Consider the following 14,705-nt stretch of genomic DNA (forward strand, 5'->3'; position numbering starts at 1 on the left):
GCAGGATCTACCCTTTCGGAAACCGTGCTAATTTTTCATTAATAACTTCTGATTATCCCGAGGTGTCTCACGGGCGAACTAGAAACTATATATTCCATAACCTTGCATAAAATAGATGTGAGGGAAATAGGATTGTAATTGCTCGGTCCCTCCTTGTCTCTGTTCAGAAATATGGGTGTTACGCTAGCCGTTTTCCAATCTCTGGGAACGTTAGATCTACCAGCGACTTCTAAAATATTATTTCTTGATACGGCGCAATTGCCGAAGCTAGATCCTTAAATATAAAGGCGGGTATTTCATCGGGTCGGAGGATTTATTAGGCTTAATATTTATCAGCTAACGTTCTACTCCATTATCTGTAATTTAACCTTCGCTCCTTGAGTGATTCCCAGCTGCTCTAATAGTGATTCCTAGCTGCTCTAATATTTTTGGAATACGCTACTAAGTTTATCATATAAACGTTTTACTAATCTAGCTCCTCTACGCAGCACGCGATCCAATTCGGCAATTAATCCAACTTCGTGAGGATCCCATACACAGAGAGATAAAATTTTTCTTTGGCCTTTTAGTCACATTTAACGAGTAATCTCCTAATTTTTCGTTAGCTTGTCTACATATTCCCTGTATGCATCTAACCCAGGAGAAGTCGTGAGTCAGGGTAACTCCTGGGCATTTAATCGAGTCTAAACATTCCATTTCGGGTTCCCAAATGCAGTAGGCATTTAGGAGGGATTCGCTCTTTTTCCAAAAATTCATCTATAGGCATTTGTTTAGGTATAATTCTAATTGTCAATTGTCACACCTGCCCTATAACACGGGCAATTATCACATTCAGCGTACGAGGGGCATATTGCTTTTCTTGGACTACCCGCGGTATTTGAGGATCATCTGGTACTCACAAAAAGAGATTAAAGCTGACTCATATCTGAGGTGGTACAATAATCCAGGCGCTCAGGGCTCAAATGCTCTCTCAATGCAAATAAATCCCATTGGTGTTGTAAATGGAGTCTCTGAAATGGGCTATTTTTAATTTGGTTCATTAAGTTTTACACTGGAAAATTATTAATAAATACAGAATAGATCCAGGGAAAGGGGACAGAACAGGCAGAAGAACTTTAAAGTTTGATTTTAAGGTCAGCCACTTCAGAAAAAGAAAGTCAATGCACTGTAGACGTTGGGAGCCTGGGTCCAGGAATATTATGCAGCGAGATGGAGAAGGCACTAAGGGAAAAGAAGTAGAGCAAGACAGTGTTCGACCATGTACAGAGGGCAAAGTTAACAGAGATTTTGCAGAATACGGGAATGGCCTGGAGGGACAGGAGGCTAATTCTGCAACCTGTACACGTCTCAGACTGCTCAGGTGCGAGTGGGAACGGGGAGTCTGGATGGGCAGTGTTAGGAAGGGGTGGTAAGACAGGGTTGCCCATTATCACCGTTGCTGTTCAACCTGTATGTAGAGGAAATGATTAAAGAGGCATGGGAAGAACTGGAGGTAGGAATAAAAGTGGGCGGGGAATTCGTAAAATCAGTTAGGTTTGCTGATGACCAAGCTTTAGTTTGTCAGTCAGTCAAGGGGTAGCAGTTATAATTGAGTGCTTTACAGAACAATGGGAGTGGTATGGGATGAGGGTTTGCCATGAAAAAAGAAAATTCAAGAGATTCCTTGTAAATAGGAGAACTGCCTGAAATGTTGAAGTATAAAGTAACTAAACTAAGAAGTAAACTAGAGCAGGTGGAGTAGTTTGTCTGTTTGGGAAGTATATTAGGGGAAAATGGTTAATGCAATGGGGGCATTAGGGGAGGAGTTTTGTGTGCAAAAGAGGTATTTTGGATGGCAAGTCTTGGATGGATGTAAGACGTTTGATGATTTGAATGGAGTCCTCAACTACAACAGTATTAAACAAATAATGGCATCAAAACAAATAAATTGAGAGTCTTCTTTGACCATCATGCCACTGATGATTGCTGGGAAATGAAAACAATGCTTCCCGAAGGAAGTCATCCTGCCAGGGAAGATCTGCTACCAGTGTGCCACGTGCTGTACCAACATCTAAGCATGTCCGTCGATGGCACAGACCGTGGGCCGCAGCGGAACTCCTTCCTCGTGAACCTTTGGCAGTAGAATACGGGAATGCAGCTTCAAGGCTCAAGTCAACAGTGAGAGACGTGCCATGTTGTTTGAGTGGGCTAGATGGAATGAGATATTTTTAAAGCGATCCCATTGGATTGGCACCTTAAGATATATATCTGGCATGACATAAATATTAAGAGTGGAGGAGATTCTGTCTTCCTGAATCCCACACTAGCACTTGGTGAGGCAGCGTATGGAGTCACTCCTTGTTCGGACATTTATTTTACTTTCTTTGCATAGGGCTGCGGTATGCACATGCAGCCGACTAGTTGGCTAGAGTAAAGCCATTATTTTTAAATTCATCGAGAATATTTATCTATCCTCTTAAGGGAATAAGATTCATCAACTTCCTCGCGATTAGTTACTTCCTCGGCATTATTCAGTCCTGAAATGAACTTGCGCAGGATCTCTTCCAAAATATTTCTGTCTCTTTAGTGAAGCTGATGCTCTCTTTCACCGATGGAATGGAACTACTACCAACTCTAATATGACCATGAGCAACACTCTCCCAGGAAATGTTTCTTCATTTAACATATCTGTCCAAACAAAAGCAGACTTTCCCAAAATTTTCAAACATTACTGGTAAAGTAATTTGTGAAAATTTTATGTTGAAGTGTTCTAGGTATGCATGGGTAATGGATAAGATGATGTTATACGCAGCATTTTTATGAGATTAAAGTCAGTGACAGTGGTAATAATTTGGTCTATTAACATATTTGTACCTATTTTAACAATATTTCAATTTAAAACCTTACTGAATTCAACCAAGCCTCTGGGAAGTTGACAGCGGCAGGCAGCCAAGTGATCCCCTATCATTCATAGTGGTCTGCCATGCTCATGCACAATGCTTCAGCCAGCCCACAAAACCAATGTCCTTGGAAGTAATCATTCTTTTTCTGAAGGGAGTCAATGGCAGTAGGGCTTGTCCCTGGAGGAGACGGCTAGTACTCCACGGTTCCCCAATGCCAACTTCGGTCCACACCAGCAGAGTGGTCCTACCTTCAAAGTCAATCTCACAAGAGGACACTTGCAAGATTTAAACAATGAGCGCCATGCTCCACATCGTCCTCTCATCAATACACGACACCACCAATCTGCGCACGACTTCATAGTCTAGTCACATGGACTGTCAAGTCGGATGCAGTGCCAAAAATTTCATCGCCAGTGCTCTTTTCTTTCAAAAGCAGTTTCCCTGCTGCTTGATCACATAATTGCCCACACTCACATTCCATAGTTAGTCTTTCAGTTCATAATCAGATGAGTGACAATTTTTGGCATTGCTCAAATAGTTGGAGGAGATTTCAATGCATTCGTTTTCACAATTTAAACTCTTGAGCATTGAAATCAGCCATTGATTTATAGAAATTATCCGTTCAGTTAATGTGCATCTGCAATTCAGCATATATCCATTCAAATTGGTTAATTTAAATGACAAGTATCCCATCAACACTGATAGGGACTTCTTTTAATAACAATGGAAAATTAATACAAACAACTATTCCTCACAATTTGCATCGCCTATTGCCCAGAATCAAATGAATTTTTCCTGAGGATTGAATTTAAGCCAAGGGTTGGCGCATTAAAATATTTTGTGACCAAAAACATGGACTTGTATTTTTGCAGCCAGAGCAATAAAAGATACCCGAGGTGACAGAAAATTGGAAAAAGTAGCATTATTCCGAAGCTGCCTTTCCTGCATTTGTGATGGGGCATTTCCCAGCACAGGGAATGTCCCGTCATAAATCAAATCGCGATGTGCACAGAGCTCTGCCAGCAATTACCAACTGACTGGGGACCACCCCCTCACCCCTCTCTGAGTGCTACCTCTCCCCAAGCTGGCAGGCCATGCACCCTACGCCATGCGCAAACTGCTGCTCTCAAAGCAGAGGCCAATCCGGTCTCATCGGCCACTCCACAATCACATGCCTCGTTGCTTGCTTTCACAGCTGCTTTGCCCACATTATGATTTCATTTCTCGGCGAATCAGATCCTTGCGTCTCCTGACCCAGTCAGTGGATGCCTAGCACACTTGCGTGCAGACACCAACACACCCTAAGGACACAAGGAGCACCACTAAGAGTGAGGGATGTTGAGGGTAAACTTAGACCAAGGATCCACGGCCACTTAACCTCATAGCAAGACCTAAGCATGAAGGGTCAAAGTAGGAGACAGCAATGCCACAGATAGCTTCATTTCTCGGGGAACCATGGTTTGAAAGCCAAGGACCACTCTTTGTTGAAGACAATATGGACACACACGCATAGCATGCAGAAAATCTAGTTGGAACCGCAACTAAGTTACACAGCCCATTGTCATATTGCTTGGCACCACTTCCCACTGTTTTCACATGAGAAGGTCAGCCAACTGGAGCAGCACCCTGCACCACGGCACCAAGAGAGTCACTCACCTTCCCATAGCGCGTGGCATATGACCCAGTAAGCAGCGAATGGAATATGATGATGGTTTCATCAAGGTCCCAGATGAACACCCGCTCCAGGTTGTACTCTGGATTGGGAGACGTGGGGTTGTTGTGCGTTGCACGGCGACCCCTCCCACGACCAGTGCGCAAACCAGGACCTGATTGGGAGACAGCAAGAAAAAACAATCAATAATATCATTCAAGACCTGACAAAAAATATCAATCTCTTTTTAATTCCTGAACTATCGCCCGAAACCCTCCGTGCAAAGCGACTTGGCAAAACCAGTGAACTGCCGCAGAGGAGTGACGCCATTTATTTAAACAGCCAAAATAGAGCAGAGTTTTGGTGGGCAATTATCTACATGTAGATAGGTGAGATCGCAAGAATTAATAGGTCACTCGCGTGCACCAATGCTGATTGACACCACAAAAGTTCATCAAAAGCAGCTGATGGGAAGAGAATGGGCAAACCCTCCACGAGCAAGTTAGTCAATCAAAACCATCCAACATAGCAATCACATGCACCAATCAGCAAACCATCCTCTTGGCTGAACCGCTACGACCAGCCACCAAACTCTGGGTGGCTAAGCATCAAATGAGCTCAACATTGCACAAGCCCACGACAAATCAAAGGAACATCACTTGGCAAGGCCACGGAGTGCGCTCCCATCAAGGGACTTCATGTTCGGCCAATGGTGTCCGCAATACGTATGAGGTACTTGATCCAGTGAGAATGAACAGATTATATTCTGCGGAATTAATAGAGATCTTAGTTTTTGGTTTAAATACTATTAGATTTCACTGAAAGGAGAGGAATGTCATTACACACGACAATTTGTTTTCCAATGAAAAATGAAGCAAAACGGTCACGAAAGATAGTACGTAAAGAAAACAAATGGCTAAATCTGAAGACATGGACCAATTCAGAAGGAAATAAGAACCTGTGCTCGGTAAATAGGGCACAGGAATGAGTGCAGAGGTGATAGGGAAGTGAGGCACGCACGTGCATTAGACGGCTGCAGTGATTGGAGGGAGAAGGTGGGAGTGAGGCGGCACCAGTGATGAAGAATACAACAGCTCAAATTGAGTACACATATAAGACGTGGAATACTGATCGGCAGGCAACGACTGTGCCATTCTATTTATTGAGGGAAGGAGAGAAAGATGGACTGATGGAATTGGAGAGCAGGTCGTCTTCAGAAGATAACTGGGAAAATGTTTGGTAATGATGAAAGATAACATTGAACAAATTCCAAAGGGTGAGTAGTGACTTTATGCAAAGATTTATGATGCATGGAACATTTTTATGCATGTCAGCAAGCACTTCAGACACATATGGGCAAGCAAAAATAAACTCAAGGGTGCATTTACTGATTTGGAGATTGTACGACCGAGGGAAATGAGGAAGGGCGTAAAAAGCTTTGAGAGGAACACGGGTGAATTCTGAGAAAACCAAGCAGTATCAAAGATAGTATGGCAAGTGTAAGAAGCAAAGAGACCACAAGTGGCTGGTTAGAAAGTAAATATACTGAGAAATAAGGATGCATCCCGTCAACTATGCACGCTCAATTTGTGCATAAATGAAAGATGGGCAAATGGATTAGATAGGTGTAATGATTGCAGGGCGCCCATCCGTTGTACGCCCTTCTCCTGGCCAAGAATCCTACAAATCTACAGAGAGGATTAGCTTTAGAGAGATGTGAGAGAGTGTAAAGTTGAGAATACAAGCTTCCAAATTGAAAAAGATTTTGCGCAGTTGTTGATGGAGAAAATGAGAAGAATTGATAGCAGAGCGATTGTAAATGATAAAATAATTAAACAACTCGATGATTCTTGGTAATATTAATTAAGACAGAACAATAGATAAAGAATTAAACGAGGTACGTGCGTGCCTAGCTGGTTGTGGTATTTGTGCAAGCCTCGGTACTAAGTTTGTTGGAAGTACAAATTTGAAAAGATATGTACAAAAACATAAATTGTCAATGGAAGCAAAAATGGCAGTGAATAAATACAAGAGCTCTCATTGCCACATTACTTAATGGAAAAGAAACTGTTTCATCCTAGAATAAGCATAAATGCAGCCTAAATGTCCCGCATGCCAATGAGTTAATTAGGAAAGGTTTAATCGATGAAAATGGGCAAGATGGGGCCAAGGAATGAACGAGTCAAGTTGAGAAAACAGATCAAATGCACCAAAAGCCAGCGTGCCCAAAGAAGCATGTTGTGCCATGAGTTGAGAGCGTGGGAGACAGTTAATTCCTCAAGTAAGTGCACAGAGAGAATGGAAGGACAGAATGCGAGCCAGAGAGAATCCCAAGAGGATAAATAGAAGAGGAGCAAGCAGGAAACTAGTCAAGCATGGCAAAGGAAGGAGAAGCATGCAAGGCGTGGATGGCGAGGAAGGGATTGACAAGGGGGGGTACGCTTCCTGAAAGAACTTATTATTAGGATTCCTTGATCTCGTGTACACAGAGAGGAGTTGGTGTGAAGGGCACCTATATATATATATATATATATGCGTGTTAATTATTGAAGTGTGATTACTTCAGGCAGAGCACATTTCTGAGCACAGAACATTACATTTGGCACATAAATGCCATCCAATGCATTTCTACTAATTTGCCCAACTCAGCAACCTCCAAGGTGTTTCCCATGAATGATCCCCCAAAGGTAATAACCACATGGCGTGAGAGATCGGGTGAACGGGGAGACCACACGAAACAAGCTCTGTCATCCAGCCCCTTGCGCGGCCATTCCAGGCACAGTGGGTACAATGTTGTTTAACCAATTGAATAGAGAGTTGTGCCAGTGAGGTGGTGCACCACCTTGCTGCAAAATTAAGTTCTCTAGTTCAGCACCAGTTATAGTTGCTTCACGGAAAAAGAAAGTTTTGAAACCCAGATTTTCATTTTGAAACATCCTGCATATGTCACAGCTCTACTCTCTGTTACAGGATCACAAAAGGGAAAGTAACGAGAACTAGTTTCTCGTAGTAGTTAATCGGCAAGATCTATTAATAGTTATTTGGACAGTGCAGTTAACCATAGGACCTAAACCATTAATATGGTTATTAGGGGGTTGGCCAAATGCCCACTGCCACATTCACTTCAAGCATTGCCCCCAATCACAAGACATGCCGGCAGGCTAAGAGAAGAGGTTGCGAATAGTCCCATGCGAATTCCAAAGGGAGGCACAAGCGAGGTTCGAGGGGGGTGGAGCCACCGAGCGGGGCCGTCGGAGGAGATGATGATGGCGTCAACCTTCGGCAGTGGGCACCCTCCTCGCGTTGGCGCCGCCGACTCCGCCGTTTGCTTCCTGCTTGACGGGGGACGCGTGCTCATTGTCCGGCAAGATGTACTCGGGGGACTCTGTCAAGAACACCGAGAGAGAGAGAGAGAGAGATTAAGGGGGAGAGAGAAGGCGAGGGCGGGGCGAGTGGGAAAGGGGGCGGGGGGCAGTACACACCGGAGGAGGCCGAGAGGGAGGGCGGCGCCAGTTGATAGGTGCCCAGGGCCGTCGCCACCGAGCCGGAGGAGGAGTTGGTCTGCGTCACGGCCGCCGCCGCCGCACCCGCCAGGGCCTGCGGAGACGACGCGGCCGCCGACGAGGGCGACGACGAGGGGGCGGCCGAGTAAGGGCCGCTATAACAGCCCTGCGCGGCGTAGTACGAGGCGTAAGGGTTCGCCCCCTGGTGGCCATACGTGTTGTACGCCGAGCTGTAGTCCAGACCCTGAAATGCATTTGGAGATAGGGGGAATGATTTGGGGGGGGGGGCAGCGGTGATGAGCGCCATGAATCACCCTTTCCGCATGCCGATAGGAATGATTCACACATCATGGGTGCAGGACAATACATATATTTATACAATACGAAACAATGTACGCACACAAAAGGTGAAAAACGCAACACTTAATGCATCCTGTAGGCAACATTTGAGAGGCTGGGAATTAAGATTTGAAGCGGTTATCGCAACTTTTTTAATTAAAAAATTATTGACGTTGACTTCATCTAATCAGTTGAATAACTGCACAAAATCAACAATGCAAATTGAGTCGCGTGTGCCAAGCACCCCAGCCAACATTTCCACCGATCGTCTCCTCAAGTTAGGCATTCGCCTTCCGAGTCCTCGTCCCCGACGGAGGCTACTCCTCATCCCCAGAATGTGGTGTGAGGAGAGGAGTGGAATGCAAAGGGGTACTCTTTTCTCCGCCCCCCCCCCCCTCATTTTCAATCCCGTCCCACGCGCCTTTTTTAAAATTTCCTCCACGTCGAACACGCCCCACAATGCACCACCACTCACTCACCTGCTGCGACGCCGTGGGGGAGAAGGCGACCGACGGGGGAGTGGCGCCCGTTGCACCAGCGGCGGCGGTGCCGTACGCGCCGTACGCGTAGGCGCCCTGCTGAGCCGCAGACTGGGCGCCGTGGTGCGCGGCGGACGACTGCGCGCTGGCCCACGGGTTGAGATAGGCGGCCAGCTGGTGGCCCAGGTTCGCCGGCGCTTTGCACTGCTGGTGGGCCGCCATGGCGCCTGCCGCCCCCGTGCTTCCGCGACCCCCTGTGGGAGAGAGAGACGCCGTCACACCAGGGCTGTGCCCACCCGCACCCTGCATTTTGAACTCCGCTCTGGAGCCAGGGGTAAAGTAGGGAGGGGCTTGTACTGTCCGGCAAGGAGTTACTCTGATTAGGTGAGAGAATCATCCGCCCATTTGGTGCGGGGATGGGGCAGGCTCACCGTGGGCGAGGTATTCGCCGCCGTACGCCGCCGCCGACTGCGCCGCCGCGGTGTACCCCGCCGCAGCCGCCGCCACCTGCTGCTGGTGCTGTTGGTGTTGCTGCTGCTGGTGATGGTGGTGCGCTTGGTGCTGCTGCTGGTGGTGCGTGTGCTGGTGATGTTGGTGCTGGTGGTGGGAACCGTGGTGCTGCGAGGAAGCGCTGCTGTAGAATGCGGAGACGGAGGTGGACGAGGAGGAGGAGGAGGGGGCGGACGAGGCCTGCGGGCCGTACCCGCCGCCGCCGTGGTGGAGCGCGGAGGCGCCGTAGCCGGACGCCGCGGCCGCCGCCGCCGCAGCTGCCGCCACCTGCATGCTGGGGAGAGAGGAAGCAGTGAACAAGTAGTAGTAGTAGTTTTGAGGGGAGGCGACCGACAGCTGAGGTCATTTGCGCCATAGGGGATGGATAGGAAAGGATGAAGGGTGGAGAGAAACCCGGCGTCGGCATTAGCCTACTCTTTACGAAAAGCGCCAAGGGGTCCGCAGTTTAACGTCCCATCCGACGGACGGCGTACTCACTCAAAGTGCCCTCCACAAAGCACCTCAAGTAGGGATCGAGATACCTCTGAAAAATATTCAACACCGCCGGGATTTGAACCCGCGCCCTCAGGGTGGGAAGCCAGTACGTTAGCCGCCGCACCATCTCGGAGCGCCATTTGGTGATGGGGCAGTTGCCCCAACTCTTCACCCGGGCGCGTGTATCTGTGATGCGAAAGGGAGGGGAAATGTGCATACCTTGAGGGAGGTAAGTGTATATTGGAGTTGTAAGTAAATACGGCGACTCTCTCTCTCTCTCTTGGGTTCCCTTTGGATGCTCCATCACTTTGATCAAGGAATTATCAAATTCTATTCTAATTTGGTGGTCTACCGCAAATGGTAGCCTTTGGACGGACACAGACTGAACACCGCCACATTTCTTAATCTTTCATACCACGACATCTGACACCCAACGCTAAAATGAACTCCTCCTCAATTACGTATTCACACATAAGTACACGTTCCATTGTTTCACGAATAAAACATCGCCCCATAGTGACCGAGCCCCAGAGTGAAATGACAATACCCATCCGCAATTATGCTCTCCCAGTTTTGATATTTTTCATCTTGCGGGATCCCGAAAAAGAAGCGATTTGATTAATAAAATGAACAAGCTATAGCTTGTTTCAAAGAGATAATGCATCCTTTCGATGAAATATTAACTTTTCTCAATATCCGATTCGCACAAGCAATGGAAACTGTAGCATCGACCCCTTTCATTAAATACTGGTTACGCTGTTATTCATTGTAAATGCGATTACCATTTGTATAACTCCCGTTGAAAAGATTGTACCTTTGCATTGTCGATCACTATGAGGACCTCAATGCTGAACAGAAGAAGCCTGCCTACTGTTCAGAAGAAGCTATAACGAATATTAAACTGGTTCTTCGGCAGAAAATCACCGTTTTGACGTAAAATTATTCGAATCTTAGGTAAACCTTCGAAAGACATCTTCGGCTGTCTTATTAAAATAAAAAAGACCTGAAGTATCTTGAGCGGGGTTCAAAACAAACATGTTCGCCCAAGAATGACCGTGCACACAAGAGTAGGTCGAATCGATGGATCGATTCGATATACATCGCTGTAAACTTTCCCAAGCCGTCCTGGAACATGCATCGCACTCGGTGCCCCCCGACGCAAAGACGTGCCTGCATTACAACCGGCTGTGTTAAAGGCACGCCCAAAAATACATGAGGTGAGACATAGGGCTCTTCCAACATAGCTAGCCATCCATCTACTGGCTCAGAGACTGCGAAACAATGGGTTAACATGCGTGCGCGGTGCAACTTGTCGGGAAATGTTGTGGGGGGGGGTCTGCTTTTCCAACGCAGCCAGTCGCCAGTTTGCTCCGAGCAGCCTGAGCGGAAAGACTTGCCTCCGCGAGAAATGTTTTTTTCGACTTTGTAAAACGGCGCAATGGAGCGTTCGCTTGACAAAGACAATGTCCCCAGCCACACGTCCTTCATCGTCACCAACTTCCTGGCGCGGAGCAGCACCATCTCGCATCATCACCCCAGTAGTCCCCCAGCCCCTTTACAGTCACGACTTGGCTCCGTGCGACTTTTTTTTGTTTCCCCGACTGAAGAGAGAGCTGAAAGGGACTAAGCCTTCCTTTGGATACGCGGGGGAAAGGTATGCACGAGGAAAGCGGAAAAGGAACCTGTGGGGATCGAGATGGTGCGGGGGCTAACGTGCTGGCTTCCCACCCTGAGGGCGCGGGTTCAAATCCCGGCGGTGTTGAATATTTTTCAGAGGTATCTCGATCCCTACTTGAGGTGCTTTGTGGAGGGCACTTTGAGTGAGTACGCCGTCCGTCGGATGGGACGTTAAACTGCGGACCCTTTGGCGCCTTTCGTAAAGAGCAGGCTAATGCCGACGCCGGGTTTCTCTCCACCCTTCATCCTTTCCTGTCCATCCCCTATGGCGCAAATGACCTTAGCTGTCGGTCGCCTCCCCTTAAAACTACTACTAGGAACCTGTGGCTCTATCGATGATGCAAGAAAACTGTGACCCTACATTTGAAGACTCCTCCGCAAATACGATCAGATGCATTATGCACTTAATGAAATTGACTGGATCCCAGTCTTTCTTGAGTGCAATGCATCGAATTTGGAAAATGTATTCCATAGCCAATTTATTTCAGCCTTTGAAACAGGTACGACCGATCCTTGTGAAAGCAACTTACTAACACGCCCCCTTTCACAATCATTCATTCACGACAGCCCTTGCATCCAGAGACAGCATCTCAACACAAAGAAGCGCCTCCTCTACCTGGTCAATCCACTCCCTAGGAATGAATCGACATGCTTTAATGGCAATAGTTGCATTACCTGAGCTTATCCACCGGTGAATTTCCTTCTAGTCTTCCAAAAACTAGATATCATTCCACCAAATAAACAAATAATTTCTGGAAAAATGGAGAACTACCAACAAGTATGTGCCTTCCTTCTTTCTATCTTATTTAAAATTTTTGAAAAACTCGTTAAAAAAGGTAGCTAACATTTCTTTAGAAAAATGAACTTTAACCAGCCCAAAGCGGTTTGAATTCCGGAGTGGACCGTGGAGTGAGGATGCATTGGATTACGGCGCATTTCATTCATTCTCCTTAACGCACAGCTACCGTGGTCCTTGTCTTAAAAATGACGTTCCATGCATACGACCGCACTATTTTACCAGACTAATTATATGAAGAGGATTAGAGGAACTACCCATGATTAGTTTCAGAAAATTTTAGATACACGCACTTCCGTACAAAGTGGAAATGAAGCGAAATCGATGACGTGAACTCATAAATTTAATTTACGCGTAAAGAATAATGCAATATTGCCTAAAACAAAAATTAATTTTTTCCAAAGGTGTTTCATGCATATTTCACGAAAAACATTTAGTTTTCTCCCAATACATTTAAAGGCGGACAGAAGTCGCGATGCTTTCCCGATTCAAGTTAAAATATGCCTATTTTAATTTATTTGAATTTATGCAAATGTAGTGTTCTTTTATGTTAATTCTAAGGTATGCATTTGTACATTAAGTTCTGTAATTTCTTTTGTTTTATAATGCATGGATTTTTTTCTGGTATTCCTATCACATGCATCTCAGTGGGTAACCGGAAGCTTCCCCTAAAAAGTAAGTATGTTTCTTGACTAGTCTATTTTTCAGAGGTATCTAGATCCCTACTTGAGGTGCCTTGTGGAGGGCACTTTGAGTGAGTACGCCGTCCGTCGGATGGGACGTTAAACTGCGGACCCCTTGGCGCCTTTCGTAAAGAGTAGGCTAATGCCGACGCCGGGTTTCCCTCCACCCTTCATCCTTTCCCATCCATCCTCTATGGCGCAAATGACCTTGGCTATCGGTCGCCTCCCCTAAAAACTACTACTTGACTAGTGCATTCGGAATCAAAGGAATTAATCAGATTATAAAAGATTATTTTAAAAGTAATCAACTGGGAATTACTTAGAGGCGAACCTTACAATAATGTCAGATTCGCAATATGTAACACTCCTCCCACACCAATTTTTTACTTTTCTAATGATACGCTTTTTTTCCAACTCTTGAATGAACTGAATAATTCCCGAACCTTTCGACCCACTGGCCATACCATCGACACAGGATTCACAAAAGCGGCATAACTGAAAATCGTAGTTTTTAGTCGATTTATGTGCGATGCAAGCATAAACACATGCCCTTTCCCGCTGGCAGGGAATAAAAATTGAAGAAGACATCTTTACTACGCCACTTTGAAACCTTGACAAATTGAGCGCCTGCTCCAGAGTAGAGCGCGCCAACGGGGAAGGGGTGAGGGGGGGGGAAGGGGGCTGGCTCTCTCTCTCTCACCTGTTGTAATACTGCGAGGCGTAGGCGGCGGCCGCGGCGGTGCTGCTGGTGCTGTTCGCCTGCTGGTACTCGGATGCGGAATCCGCGCCACCTGAGAGGGAGAGAGGTGAAATAAGCGCCCTGGCTCTCTTCAGGGGGGGGGTGGCGAAAAGGGGTCCGTCCCTTCACCGAATGGAAGTCGTTGCAATCAACTCGAGGGGATGAGCGCTCGGGGGGAAAGGAGGAAACATCCCCTTGATCCGAGTTGCGCTCTGAGGGTTGGTTAGACACGTGGGAGAGCACGCGCACCATTTCCCCCCGCAATCCGACGGGGTATTTCTTTGGAGACCCCTGGAATCACGCTCGTCGTTCGGCAACTACATTTTCGGTTAAACCGCCTGATGGCCTGATCCAAACACGAAGCGATCTCTCACGACTGACGGAAACATCGTCTTCGTCGGATAGTCCCGATTCCCGTTCATCACACATTCACATAACCACACACACTCGATTGGCTTGGCGAACTTGCGATTTTTTCGAAAACATTCGGCTTCTTCCCCGTTCGTTCAAGACGTTTGAGGGAATGGGTGGCGCCCAAACTCATCCCGCTCCTCCCGACACAAGACGCCCGAGTGTCCGTCCTGGATGGGCAGAGACCCCATGGAGGAGCATTTGACGAAAATCGGATGGCTTCGGCACCAATTGAGAAACAATGGATGCCACGGTAGTGCAGCGCTGCGATGGGAAACAGGAGAAAGAAATGCGATCGAACGGGGAGGAGGAGGAGGACAATGCTACTCCCCTTACAATTATTTCAGTTGCGCCATTTCGACCGTAAGCTTTAGACTTTAATTTCAAACAGATTCACAGGACCTGAAATCTGAGAATTCTTTTAGAATGTCATTCTGAATGGCACCTGAATCTCATGAAAAACTGTTCTTCTACGTGGAGACCAAAGTTTGCTGCTTTTTAGGCGAAATATTATCATGTTCGGAGAATAATTTTGTTTTCAATACTACCGAAATTATGATT

General features: G+C 46.7%; 1 protein-coding gene across 1 annotated transcript in view; it reads right to left on the bottom strand.

Moving 5' to 3' along the window:
• The window catches only part of eya (eya transcriptional coactivator and phosphatase 2), a 295,670-nt gene that overhangs the window by 26,184 nt on the left and 254,781 nt on the right, over positions 1 to 14,705 (bottom strand). Inside the window, exons 6-11 of the mRNA XM_071592607.1 lie at positions 13,695 to 13,785; positions 9,286 to 9,638; positions 8,855 to 9,108; positions 8,016 to 8,280; positions 7,811 to 7,918; positions 4,539 to 4,708 (exon numbers count right to left, since the gene is read on the bottom strand). Of these exons, the coding sequence (XP_071448708.1) occupies positions 4,539 to 4,708; positions 7,811 to 7,918; positions 8,016 to 8,280; positions 8,855 to 9,108; positions 9,286 to 9,638; positions 13,695 to 13,785 (1,241 nt within the window). The remainder of the gene's footprint in view (positions 1 to 4,538; positions 4,709 to 7,810; positions 7,919 to 8,015; positions 8,281 to 8,854; positions 9,109 to 9,285; positions 9,639 to 13,694; positions 13,786 to 14,705) is intronic.

This window comes from Hetaerina americana, unplaced genomic scaffold (assembly GCF_022747635.1).
Source record: "Hetaerina americana unplaced genomic scaffold, ioHetAmer1.1.p SCAF_5, whole genome shotgun sequence".
In the NCBI taxonomy this organism is placed as follows: domain Eukaryota; kingdom Metazoa; phylum Arthropoda; class Insecta; order Odonata; family Calopterygidae; genus Hetaerina; species Hetaerina americana.